The 13,922-nt window shown below is 35.7% G+C and overlaps 1 protein-coding gene across 2 annotated transcripts in view; it reads right to left on the bottom strand.

Moving 5' to 3' along the window:
- Positions 1–13,922, bottom strand: part of UNC80 (unc-80 homolog, NALCN channel complex subunit) — a 189,901-nt gene that overhangs the window by 66,953 nt on the left and 109,026 nt on the right. For both annotated transcript variants that reach the window (XM_006921411.1, XM_006921412.1), the window contains exons 29-30: positions 8,629–8,736; positions 7,327–7,465 (exon numbers count right to left, since the gene is read on the bottom strand). In XM_006921411.1, the coding sequence (XP_006921473.1) occupies positions 7,327–7,465; positions 8,629–8,736 (247 nt within the window). The remainder of the gene's footprint in view (positions 1–7,326; positions 7,466–8,628; positions 8,737–13,922) is intronic.

Genomic DNA, 13,922 nt, shown 5'->3' with positions numbered 1-13,922 from the left:
AACAGTTCATCAGCTACCCATCTTTTAATTTTGCTTGATTTCTGAGGATGGAGAGAAGGGGAATTTGCTCCTATTTCTTGAAAATGCCTCATGAGCTAATAGAGCCAGGCCACTAGCATCAGCAAAAGCAAACGTGTCTCAGCACTGGAAACCAAACACCAGCCTTTGTGAAATCCACAATCTTCCAATATCTGGTAAAAGGGCAGGGACAGCATGATATTTCAGTAGAATAGCTTATTGTATGCAAAGCTTCCTTTGGTTTATAGTGAAAAGTAAATGCCAGAGGAAACAAATAAAAAAAGGAAATTAGATAGTGAAATGCCTAGAGTCATCTCATAGTAATCCTGGGACAATACATAAAAATATCAATGAAAAACTACCTCAGTTGCATTAATGATAATAAAAATAATATCCACATTGTAGACTCTATTAGAAACTTTTAACCTTCCTAGAAATAGAAGAGATTGAGAAGCTAAAAAAGATTTCATAAATCATAGTACCATTTTTTTTTTAATTTCCAGAAAATATAAATGTCACTATAGAAAAGTTGGGGCCATAAATTATAAAGCTAATGAATAATGAGATATATATATAAATTCTCTATAGCATAGATGGAGGAGCCTGTGGAAATTATAAAAACATAATTTAAAATCTCTCTTGTACTTTTCCCCAAAGTCTCAATACGTCATTTAAGTTATCTTAGCTTTTGTGCCATGAGCCTTCAGAATTTATTTGAACATTTCTTTTTCTGGACTGGGTCCAGAAACCAGCCTGAGTCGGATTGGATCAGTCTTAAAAACCAGGCTGGGTCCAACTTAATCTGGACTGGGTCTAGTGTGAGGCCTTAGGTGAATAAAATTTTGTTTTAAGGTTGATCAAGTGTGTTAACCTTATCAAAGATAATCTTAAATTTCAGTGGCCACAGCGGAGAAGTTTTAACTATCCTAGATAAGCTTATCCATTTATGAGGTACCCTAGAGAAAAAGTGATCTCAGCAGGCACTCATTATAAAACACAAAGGAAAAATAATTTTCCCTCCTCGACAGTTACTGGTGACTAGGACAATACCTGCTGAGACACCCCATTCACTCCAGAGCCTACTGATGGCAGATTGGCAGAAGCTGGCAAAAGGTATGAATTTTTATAAAAGTCAGCTTTCCCAGATCTCTATCTATGGTGCCTGGTTGAGAGAGGAAGGTAAAAATTCTTGCTGTCCCTTCCTTTATAAATTCAGATTGGCAGGAAGAAAAAAAAACGTTGGGTATTGATTCTTTCTCTCTCAGGAATAGCTACTGCCTTCACGTTTGTCTTGTTTTGTGTCCTGAGAATTTGGCTTGGCAATCATCAGGTTGGGGCCCCCCAAAATATGGTCAGATAGAAATGTGGAAAGATTTACTGAAATGTTTCAAAGAAATACAGCTCTAAATCTAGAATGTAGAAATCTTTTTATTTCTATCTTAGTTCAAGATCTTCTTCCTGATGTAAAGAAGCAAATCAAGGATAATATGGTTAGATGGCTGGGTCTTTATTATCAGGTTGCAATGCGGTTCTTTGAGGAATTAAAAACTGTGCTTGTCTAACAAATCAAGTCTTTACAACAACAGAAATGAAGCTCTAGAAACAATTTAAAGCCCACCTATCCTTTTTACCAATTTCAAAAACTATTCATTTAAAAACGTTTGCAGATATTGTAAAAAAAATATGGATTTAGAAAGCAGAAGCCCTTCTTGGATAAACTTGCATCCCTTCTCTGTGCCTTTGAGATGTACATATTCTACCTGTCTTCTCTAGGAACAGAGAGCCGTTCTTGAAATACAAACTTCAGAGAGTTTATCCTTATGGCGGGGAGGGGAGAAGAAGCTATTTAAAAAACCAGGTAAATGAAAAATCTTAAGTATTTTTACACAAATATTAGTAAAAGCTTTAGCCATCTGAGCAGGTAAACTTAACTTATTCTATCTACTAGAAACACAATTTCGGTCCAACTGTTCTTTCATAAACTAGTCAGTTTTTCATTACTGTACCTGTTTCATGGATAAAATTTTAAAATGAAAACTATAAGATCTCTGTATCTGTCTATATGGTTATGTATGTCTATGTGTTTATGTTGTAAATGTGTGATATTTTTCTACTTATGAGTGGTATTGCCAAAATTAATTTGTAAAAAGCTCTATCAGAATTGAATATAATACTTTTATTCTACCTAGGTTTACTAAAAGTCAAATAAGATGATGTTATCTCCTATAGAATTGTTAGCAAGAAAGATGATGGTTAGCTCTTTAATGTCTCGTGAAATTTTCATGAGTAATCTAAAAAACAAGTAATTAAATAGATGTAAGTAAAAGTTAAAAATAAACTTTCAATAATAATTATGCTTTATGATGTCTACTTCAAAATAGCTTCCAAAATATTTTTGGTAATTTGAAAACAAAGTTACATTGAGATAAATTAAATGATGAATATTCACCGAATACCTAAATCTTTACCAAAAAAGATAAAATATTAAAACATTAATTACTGAGCATAGATTTATCCACTTTTGGCTTCTTTTTACAGAGGAACTAAAGATATTTGGGTCTATTAATAAATATGCTTTGTGCCACACTGAAAATTTTACTATGAGGAAAAATATAATTCTAGAAATTGTGAAATGTATTTATAAATTTGTCAATCCACACAACGCTGGCATAACAACGGTTCACAATGTTTACTTCTTAGTTTTCACTAGGAATAAAGGCTTTGAAAGGGTTAAGAATTCTAATCTATATATGTAATTAAAACTACTTGGATATAGTAAAGATGAAAAGAAACAATTGTGCAAAGAAAGTAAAATAACTAGTTATTCTAGAAGGAAAAAGAAAAAAAAAAAAAAAAGGACAAAACCTGAATGGATATTTTAAAAGCTGTAGAGGTGTGTGGAAAAGGAACCTTGGAAAAAGAATTTTACGTGTGGTCAAGATGACTGAACTTGCAGTGCATGTATTTTACATTTTAAAGAATGAGTTTGATGTCTAATCTCGGAAGCTAAGCAGGGTCGGGCCTGGTTACTACTTGGATGGGAGACCACCTAGGAAGACCAGGTGCTGTAGGTGTAAAAAATAAAAAAATAAGGGATTGTAAGCTGACAAGGTCCTTGCAATCTGTGAGGTCAACCAAGGGTTGTCTCATCTAATAAAAAATAAAAATAAAAATAAAGTATGAGTTTGAATATCAAAAGTATATCAAAAGTAAAAAATTAGAATTTGTTTTTTTCTCTGTGAAAAGGACAAAGTTTTCTGGGACTACTGGTCTGCTGTTGATAAAAGATTGTGAAAGGTGTTTTTTTTTTTTTTACTTTTCGAGTAATCAATCTACCTGGAAAGCAAAGATTTTGTGTCTTACCAAAATAATATACTGTGCTTCTTGTTGTCTTCTTCAGGCCTTTGATTACTTAAGAAAGCCCAGTCTTATCAATACTAGAAGAGCTAAGTTTTGTTCATAGCTATTAACCTTTTGTATTTGCCTTTAAAATCTTCTATTGTCATTTTAGTTAAATAGATAATTAAGCATATTTCATAATGGTTCAAGATCCTATTTAGTCAAATGTTCTTTTTTTTTTTTTGACATTTTGACAACTTCTCAAAATCAAATTCTAAATGGAGTCTTTTTGACCTCAAAGTAACTTTAGATTTCCCTGAAAGCCCCTAAAAAATCTCAAAGAATTTGTCTCCCACCTTGTAAAAGAGAGATGTTAAACTAATCAAGCTTATTTGGTATGCTAAATTATGTAGGAAGTATTGTCAATAAGAAGTGATGACAAACCTTCTTAAGTTATATGTGTAGGAATATGTTACTAATATAGGTATTCTAGAAACTCAAGTTTCTAGAAATTCGCCAATGCTTTTACTGTCCAATTATTATCCTAAATTATTATATGCCACAGAAGTAAATACATTTCCTTATCAAATGAACTCTCATCAGATCTTTAATCATGACTATTTTCTCAAGTCTTTTTGTCATTTATAGACAGTTATTGCTTTTTTCTGATGCTTTTGCAAAGATGCTTCATCTTCAGAGAGATTCATGAAAAGGACTCAGACAAGTGCTCTAGAATATAGGCTTCTGATAACTTTAAGATCATAACACTTAACTGAGTAAGAAGTTCCAGAACTAATGGAATAACTAGGTTCAAGTAGAACAAGAATTAATAACATGGGATTGAATGAACTGATGAATGATTATATATTTTTTACAACTTTTCTTTGAAACATTGCTGGTTCCTTAATGTTTTATTCTTCCAGATTTTCTCTTTTCTCTTGAACTATCTATGGTTTACAGTATAATTCTTAAAATCATATCTCTGTAAGCAGAATTGAAACATTCACTTTTTCTCCCTATCTGATCCCTCCAGAATTCAGAAAGTTATTGAATATTCTTATTTTTATGGCAAAATAATTATTAGCAAAAGCTCAATAAGCGTCTGTTCTCCTTATAACAGAACACAATGGGAACACTAGTTATATTACTAAGGCTTTGACCGGAGTGTCATATTTGAAAGTATGCTTAAAATCAGAAATGACCAGACGGTTTTAAAGGACTAAGGTTAACCTTATGGAAGCAATAAAAGCTTCTTGGAAAAACTGGCCCAGTACCTTGCTTATGGGGTTCCCTGCAGCCTTACTAGGTGAGTAAGGAAAGTCACTTCCTGGCAGGCCCAGGATACTCAAGATATCGTGGGGATTATAAAAAGATAGGAATTTACCCAAATATATAGGTATTCCAGGCAAGTCTGATGGTGTTTTTGACTTGGCTTCTTAGCCTAAAGAGGCTTTTAAAAATCCAGTCTAAGATTCTTTATGAAAAGTTCCAGCAAAGCAGATTTAAAGAGAATCTATGTGGTCAATCACTATTCTTGTTGCACTTATATAAATAATCAGGCCAACTTTAATGACACTAGACTTATTTTGCAAACAAATTCATCTCTGTGATTATCTCTGATAGACATGTGGGTGGTTGCAGAGAAAAAAAATTGTTTCAGGAGAAGAATTGTAATACAACTTTGTGGATATCGAATTCAAGTCCCGGTCATTGTTGTTGAGGTTTTGTTATATATCTGTACACCAAATTGAATCCTGAATTCTCCTAGTTTCCTCAAGTATCTGGTTACAACTCTCCAAACTAACATTTCCAATTTTTTCCCCACCATTCTGATTTGAAATCACTAAGAACAAAGACTGGTGTCCTTGAATCTCTTTGAAAGGGATCAATCATATCGGGTTCTCCTCACTACCCAGCTGGCAGCCAAACTTCAGGGACTTGAACCTTGGGTCCTCATTTCCCAATTAACAAGGGCTCCTCCAAATGCTTAGAGCTGCACACCGACTGGAGATCTAAAATTAAAGCTGACTGGAAAGGGTCCTCCTTAGAAGCAGACAGCATCTCACACCTCTTCTAAAATCACAGATCAAGACCTTCATCTTTCTGCACGAATATGCAATCTGTACCCCTTTTGCCTTTTTGCTAATTGTTTTTCTCTCTGTGAATGCATGGCAAGAAAGGGCTCCTTAACTCTAGCAACTATTGCTGGATCTATTGCTAAGGCCACAGCCGCACAGCAAAAGGGACTAAATTTTCTCGCTCAGGTGATTTTAGGTAATAATTGCTTAAGATTACTGATTGACTGAACAAGGAGGAGTTTATGCAATAGCAAATACCCCATGCTGCAGCTGGATCAACACCTTTGGTATTGTAGCAAATACAAGAAATTAATAAACAAGCCACTTGGCTAAAACAGGGTGTTTTCCCTTCAAGTATATTCTTTGATTTATTTGATACTAATTGGTTTGTTTCGTGGGGCGGAGGGGGGGTGGGCGCCTGGCTAAAAAGTATACTTCAGTCTTTTAGTATTATCTTCCTAATAGGTATCATTGTAGTCTCCCTGGTGTGTTATGTTCTCTTAAAGATCTTAAATGCATGCTCACAGCCATTGGCTGCTCATCAGATGATCTCATTGTGCTTAGAGAAACAGAAACCAGATGACCAATGAGATGAATAGTAAAAATAATGCTTCCCTGGAGCTGACAACATAACCAATGAGTTTCACAATGAGGCTAATATCAAAAGCGGGGAATTGTTAAGTTAGTTAAACAAGAAGGTCATTAGACTGATGTGGCTCTAATGCTGTGGGAGCCTATGCAAGCCAAGAAAAACCTAAGTGTGGAAATGCCTCAGGGTTATAAAATCAACACTCTGAGAACAAAATCACAATCAGCCAACCAGGCTTTACACTACAGCTAATCAATTACTGTCTTTCTTTGCTTCTATCTTTTCTCCATAAAAGTCTTTTCCTGAGCTCCTCCTGTTGGTAGGGTGCTCCTCATAACTTCTGGTGTGGTGCTGCCCAATTTGAATTAATTTTTGCTCAAATAAACTCTTCAAATTAAAAAAAGAGGTCTCTTATAAATGAAAAATGAGAAGTGCAAATGATATGTCCTATTTGTGTGAAAAAGGAAACGTAATATATACACATGTACTTACATACATATGTATGCCTAGTGCACCCTAGAAAGATCCTGAGAAACTAAAAAATTGTATACTCTGGGAGAAAGTACTGAAATTCATGGAAAAGAGGGTGATATTTTTTAACTTCATATACTTTTGTGTTATTTGAATTTTTATTATGCTCATCTTACAATGAAAATAACCAAGGAATATGTACAAAAAGTAGAAAAACGGTGAAGCACTCACATTTTGCACCTACCATTTATTTACTAGCTATGTGGCTTTGGACAGGTCACTTAAATTTTGACAAATTTGTTTTGATATTATATATATATTTATATGCTTGTGTGTGTGTATACATATATATAATTTTTTTTTTCTTTTTTTTAACGCCTACAGCACCTGGTATTCCAAGGTGGTCTCCCAGCCAAGTACTAACCAGGCCTGACCCTACTTAGCTTCTGTTTTTATATTATAATTTGGCATAGAACATTACTTGCATAAGATTTAATAAAGTAATGGTGGTGGTTCATGATTAATCTGGGAAATCACAACACACAAAAAGAATTTTATCTTTCGTGAAATACAGTGAAAATGTAGGTTCCGGGGAAAATTATTCTCTATAATTTGGTAACACCTTGGGAGAGACCCACTGCTCTCATGCAAACTACACAGTGAAAACGAGTGCACACAGAACCTAGGCCTGCCTCCCCATAGTGCGCAGCTCTGTTTAGAGTTCTAGCAATGTCTGAGCTAGGAGTGAATATGGAATGAATGTATCTCTCTCTTTTTTAAACACTGGGAAGGGTGGCAACAGGACCAAGGTCCCAGGAAGTCTTTCTTTACCTGCCGCTCCTGCCATGTGCTCATCCATGCTGAGCAGGAGCTCCCAGGCAGCTGGCTGGATATCTCCATACATCTCCTCTGTCAGAATTGGTGCTGCCTTGATTAGCAGAGATAAGGGAGCGGGCGACAGGCTCATCACCTGGGAAGGATGGAAATCGTGGCTTAACATCCTTGAAGACACTGAGTGCTATACTCCTCTTGAAACTTAAGTGCCACTTCTCCTCTCTCTACTTTCCTTAATATACTTTCTAAAATGAAACCTATTTATTGGCATGGTGTATAAGCTTTATACCTTAATAGTCGATGCATAACTAGAAAATAATTACACTAATTTTATCATGCTTTCACCATAAAAACTACTTTGCAAACACTCAAGGAATATATTATAGAATAAGTACAGTTCTATGAGAAAAGAAAGACCTCAGCCAATATATCTTTTTGCTAAAAGTCCCAACGGACTTTCAAAGCATCCTATTTTCCTGTCTATTAGGATTTGATTTCTACTGAAAACTATGAGCAGCCTCTAATTTATAAAGGAGATCTATTCATAAAGTTAGTTTTCTAAACCAGTGTAAATTTGGATGGCATATTCCCTTTGAAACAATATTATACATTATGCTTAATATCCCAGATTAGACCACAAAATCCTACTTAATCCATTATTTCAGATAACTTAGACAATCAGTGTAGGTTCTGAGTAAGTCTAGGTCTTTAACTGTCATTTTAAATACTTTCCAAAAAAGTATAGAACGTGTTGCTGTTTTTTTCCCCTGGGGAAATGTATTATGATTAAGAGTTTAGGTTGTAATAACAATATAACAACGTGTCAAGCACTGGATAAGTAGGTAAATGTACTATTTTACTTAATTCATACAATAATCCTTTGAGACGGGTCTAGTGTTATAATCCCCATCCTACAAGTAAGGCAATTAAGACTGATAGAAAGGAGATGATTTGCCCAAGATCCTGGTGCCAGGGCAGCAAATGTGGGATTTGAATTCAGACTGTTTCACTCCAAGACCCATGCGCACTACCACAGCACACTGGAGGAGGGAGGAGAGTGGGACGAGGCAGAGTTCCAGCCAAGCTCCCCAAATCTTGTCTTGATGGAAGTTGGTTGTCTAGCAAGGAGGGACTTGTTTTCCTTGTACACTTGGTGGCACTCTTGCTCACCAATTAAAGAGGCCAATATGCCAATACTGTGCCAATGGGCAATGTATGTCCCAAACATCAGCAAACAGGAATTCTGGAGTCCCCTCCCGGTTACTGCTCCGTGAATGTTTCTGATCCCAGTGTCAATACCTGCAGTCTGATGTATTTCAGCATTCCAGAGTCCTTTTTCCCTTCCAGGTTGGCATCTGAAACTCTCTTTTTCAGAGAAGGTGTCCTCAGGCATGACTTATCTGAGCACTGAAAAGAACGCGAGACACATGACAAAGAGTGTTGTGCTCTCTCCAAAACCAACAGTGCTGTTTTCTCCTCAAATATCCAAATAACCATCTTTGTCTAATGGGAGGGATGATTTAAGGCTTTTCATGGTCCTACACTTTCTGAAAGTTAAAAGCAGTAAATTTTGTAATAAAAAAAGAGCTTAGAGATATTTAGCAACAAATTCTACTTTTACCACTGAGGAAACTGGGATCCTGAGAGGTAGAGTAACTTGACTATGTTGCAAAGCTGGTTATTAGCAGAATAAGAAAAGGACAAGGACCTCCTGACTTCCATTTCAGAGCTCTTATATTCCACTAAGATGGTGAAAGCACAAATCTTTTAAAATATTGTCAGTTAAAATTTACTCTATCCAATGGTCTGTTTATAGGATTGGATGTTACAAGTTGACCATTTGGTAATGGGAGAATGAAAATATTTCAAAGAGGATTACTAGGACGTAAAGAGAAAAGATGCATGTAGGAAGTACGAATTCATAGCATCCATCTTTTGTACCTGAGACACACAGGTAAACTGGCTTAAGAAAGCACACTCATCTATAGGAGGCGGCAGTTCTTCTTTCAAACTAGCCTCTCAAGCAGGGTCCAGAATAGGCCTGACTCATCTATGCAAGCACAAAGGAGAGAATGTCCTCCCCCTGACTCCCTACATACCAAGGAATGGAATAAACAGAGCATCTGGGAAACTGATCGGTCCTAATGATGACAGGCCCTTGTTTATTTTTTCTGAGTCCTGATTCCTATTTTTGCACCAGAGGCCGTGCAAAGAGGGAATCCATCCCTTTGCACAGAATAAATGCTCATTTGTTTTTCCAGTGCCATTATCAATGAAACGCTTTCTCCCCCAATGCCAAGGGAAAAAAAATGAACTCCTTAAGAATTTTGAACAGAGCTTCACAGTATTGTAGATGGAGAGAGATTTTGAAAGAAAAAGCAAATCTAAAAGTACATGCATGTTCCAAGAAAGTCTTTCAAAACTCTGACAAAAAGACCCAAGACAATGGATCTATTATGTGACTGGTATGGAATGAACTTTTTAAATGAATCTACTTGGAAACAAATGAATCAGAGTTCTTTCTATGTTTTCTAAAGATAAAAACGTGGAGGCATATACTTGGGAACACATATTATTTGGGAACAGAAGTCCTGTTTTGTTTTTTTTTTTTCCTGTGAATGAAAAGCAATATACTGCACAAATATCATGTCTATTTTTTATGATTCGAAAGTTTTAAAATTATATCTGACAATCATGTTCCATATAAGTTTAGGGGTGTAGTTGATTTCCTTTGAAAAAATTCAAGTTATTTTAAAAGTGGCATCTCTCTTTTATTCTATTTATAAAATAATATATGCAAATTGAAGAATATCTAGAAAACACAGAAAAACTATGAGGAAGAAGACAAAAATGCCTATAATTCCAAATTCAGTGATTGGCATTGTTTGTTCTTTTCACCCTTTATCCTACCATGCATCTTAGCACAACTGGGAGGATGTTATATATGTGGCACACAATTTTAGACAATTCATTTCACTACGACCTTATAACGAATATTTCCGCAGGTCAATACAATTATTTTAAAGCATGATTTTTGAATTTTGTAAATATTTCACCCTTTTCTACTTTAGCTGGACATTTTGTCTTTTTCTGGATTACTTTTGAAAAATACTTCTGGATTGAATAATAGGAATTTTAACCAAGTAGATACAGGAAAATACTCAGCTTAGAAGAACAAGGATGAACACTTATGCTTTCCTCTGACAGTCTGGGAAATGTGGGGTTCTATTTAATCCTGCCTACTGAAAACAGAAGGTATAAGTCAAGCTCCTCACATACCAAATATTTAATAACTTGTCAAGCTTCCTTAGGAAGCCTGGTGTATCCTGGTTGCCTGGTAATAATTAGGATACTATTTTTGGTGGGAAAAGAAGGCAGTTTGAAGGGCTTTCACACTAAGGTGATGGGCTAGTCACTCCTCCTGAATGACCTGTTCAGGCTTGAAAGAGAGATGTCAGAGACAGGTACATGTGTGATGGATATTTGGGCACCCTATGTGAAGGTCCTAAAGTCTCTCTTCAGGTGTAGCTCCTAATCAGACTAATAACGCTATCACTGTTGCTTTTTGCTTTGGTTACTTGGTGTAAAACTTGGCTAGAAGAGAGTAAGGAACTGGATGGAATAGGAGGCTAGTTCTGATGGTATCTATTGGTTATATTAATGGTTCTTAGAAGAAATTTCACTGAACTGCAAAATGTACATGGTGGTTGGAATTACACACCAAGCAGGGACCTGTAAAGAAACCAAAGACCAGTAACCCAAGACCAAAGTCCAAAATTTATTACTAATAGAAGATGCCATTCATTATTGAGTTGGTCTACAAGAGGGAGCTATAGTCAAATGGGAGGCAGCTACACAGCTCCAAGAGCTGTCAGGGACATGGAAGTGCTTGCTATGGGACAGTGTAAAAACTGAACTGTTGTCATTTTCTTCTTGAAATATGTCATAGACCCATTCCTCATATCCGACTGTCTTCTTACCTGACTACTATTGATTAAATTTGCAATGCGAAACCAGTCCTTTGGCTGGTCAGTGGCTTATCACTTGGGATATTTGAATCAAAAAGAGGAGTTGGGCCCACCAAATTCCTGTCCTAGGAATTAAGGGATATCGAGTCTAATTCACTTGCTGATGGTTGCTGGGGCTGAGAAATGATAATGAAACTGGGATTTTCAGTCTAAGTACAAGAAGAAAAAAGCAGGAGGAGCTGATCATGGGACAGAGATGAGTGAGTAGATGGAGATGCTGCAAAAAAAAGCGGAGATGAGAGGCTATGCTATGTTCATTCTGAGATGAAGAGCAGCTTTGGTTCTCATGCTTTTGAGGCTTGGCTGTATTTCCCATTCTGCCTCTGGTTTTAAGAGATTCTGCTATGTCCTTTGAAGAAACTTTCTAATTACTTAAACACATTTTATTGGGGTTCTGTTACTTGCAACATAAGATCACTGACTAGAGAGGCATAATACTGAATATTTTAAATAACAATTTTATTTATCCATTCAATAATTGAAGAATATTTATTGAGTTAACCATATGTGGAAACTGGGCTAACTTCTGGGCATATGCTGAGAAGCAAGACACCCATGATGCTTGCCCTCAAGGAAAATATATCTTGCTAAGAGAGACAGATAACAAACAAGGACACCAATGAAAAGACTGGATAAGTAGAAAAAAAATATCTGTCATGAACAATGATATACTGTAGAAATAATGAGGTATTTAAAATTTGGGAAAATTGGAATCAGCCTACTGGGCTTTCTGGGAAAGGAAATTCCTTAAGTTTCTGGAAAGAAACATCATGCCAATATAAGTGTGATATTTTTCCAAAGGTAACCTAGACCCCTGGTGTCTCACACATCTTTGACATTCAGATTATATATGTTATGGTGGGCAGTCATTTTGAAATCAAGACCTAGAACTTGGTCTTGGCCTCACCATAGTGTTTTCCATAGCTTTAGAAAAATATTGGTTCTGCAAGAAATCAACTGACCTCTTGCCATTTGCATTGGCCTCACAGAATTTAGACACAGTGTCCTTTCTTTTTTGGGCACATATCATCTTTTACTCCTCTCTCCTTCAGGGCTAAAAGGAAAAAATATGCTTTATCGATTCCCTTTTTCATCAGCAAGCATTAATTTTACATTTACTCTATGTAGGAAAAATCAAAGAATTCTTTGGTGAAGGTGATTATATATATATATAAACATACACATATTATGTTTATATATATTTATTATATATAAAATGATAGTTTATAAAAATCCATCAAGTTTGGAAGTACACTAAAATAGATGACAGAATATACAGTGAGTCTCTGAGCACTGGACTGCAGATGGGTAGACTGATTAGAGTTAGGTGGATTACAAAATATACTAGCAGCACAAAAAGATTTGGCCATAACGACCAACTAAAAAGGAAACAGGAATGAAATACCAACTGCTCATAAGACTTGATTTTAATCAGAACCACTGCTTTTATTCTTGATTTGCTGCCTACTCTGTTTTCATGTTGGCTCTGGAAATATGGTCATTGTTTATTTATGTGACAGATTTAGAACTGGCAAAGGGACACATCATGGAGGGAAAAAAGAGCTTGAACAGGAGGCTGACATTTTGGAAATAAAATGTTTATCACAGAAGACTCCATACCTCGTTTCAGCTCTGCACCTGCATGACTAATTTAAATGTGTTAAGGTTAGAGGACAGTTACTCTTGCTTTGCTTTTCCTCTTCCTTTCAGAAATGTAAGCAACGCAGAAGGTTGCAAAGCCTTTTCTGTTGTGTCCTGGTTGAGTCCATGGTGCAGAACACTGACAAAACACCCCAGAACTACACAGCCCACTCACTTATTCAACATTTATTGTCCCTCTACTATAAGTAAGGCACTCTGTTAGTTATCACACAGGATACAAAATATGTAATGGAAACAGCCGAAATGTCCTCTGATTGGATAAAGAAGATGTGGTACATATATGCAATGGCATACTACTTAGCCATAAGAAAAGATGAAATACTGCAATTTGCAACAACATGGATGATCTTGAGATTATCATGTTAAGCAAAATAAGAAAAAGTCGAGATCTATATGATTTCAGTCATATGTGGGATATAAAACGGAAATCAACAAATGAACAAGACAAAAAAATAAACAAAAACTCAGACACTGACAACAGTAGAGTGGTTACCAGAGGAAAAGGGGGAAGGAGGGAGGTAAAAAAAAGGGTAAAGGGGATCAAATATATGGTGTTGGAAGGAGATTTGACTTTGGGTGGTGAACACGCAGTGGAACATACAGATGATGTATTATAGAATTGTATGCCTGAAATCTATATAATTTTATTAACCAATGTCACCCCAATATAAATACTTGTAATGACCATGCTCTTGTATATTATTCAACACAAAAATGTTAATAAAATATGGATTAAGTAATAATCGCTTTAACATGCATTAATTTAACAGTTAATAAGAAAAAAAGTTTATAATTAAGACAGAGGAGAAATAGGGATATCGATAGTCCCATTTTGCAGACACAGTGATTTTAAAACCTCGCAGTGCTTGCCACTACCTACAAGAAAAAGAACAAACTCTTTCC

This window comes from Pteropus alecto, unplaced genomic scaffold (assembly GCF_000325575.1).
Source record: "Pteropus alecto unplaced genomic scaffold, ASM32557v1 scaffold3, whole genome shotgun sequence".
NCBI lineage: Eukaryota > Metazoa > Chordata > Mammalia > Chiroptera > Pteropodidae > Pteropus > Pteropus alecto.
Note: the sequence above shows the minus strand (reverse complement) of the source record. Positions and strands in the feature narration are given on the sequence as shown.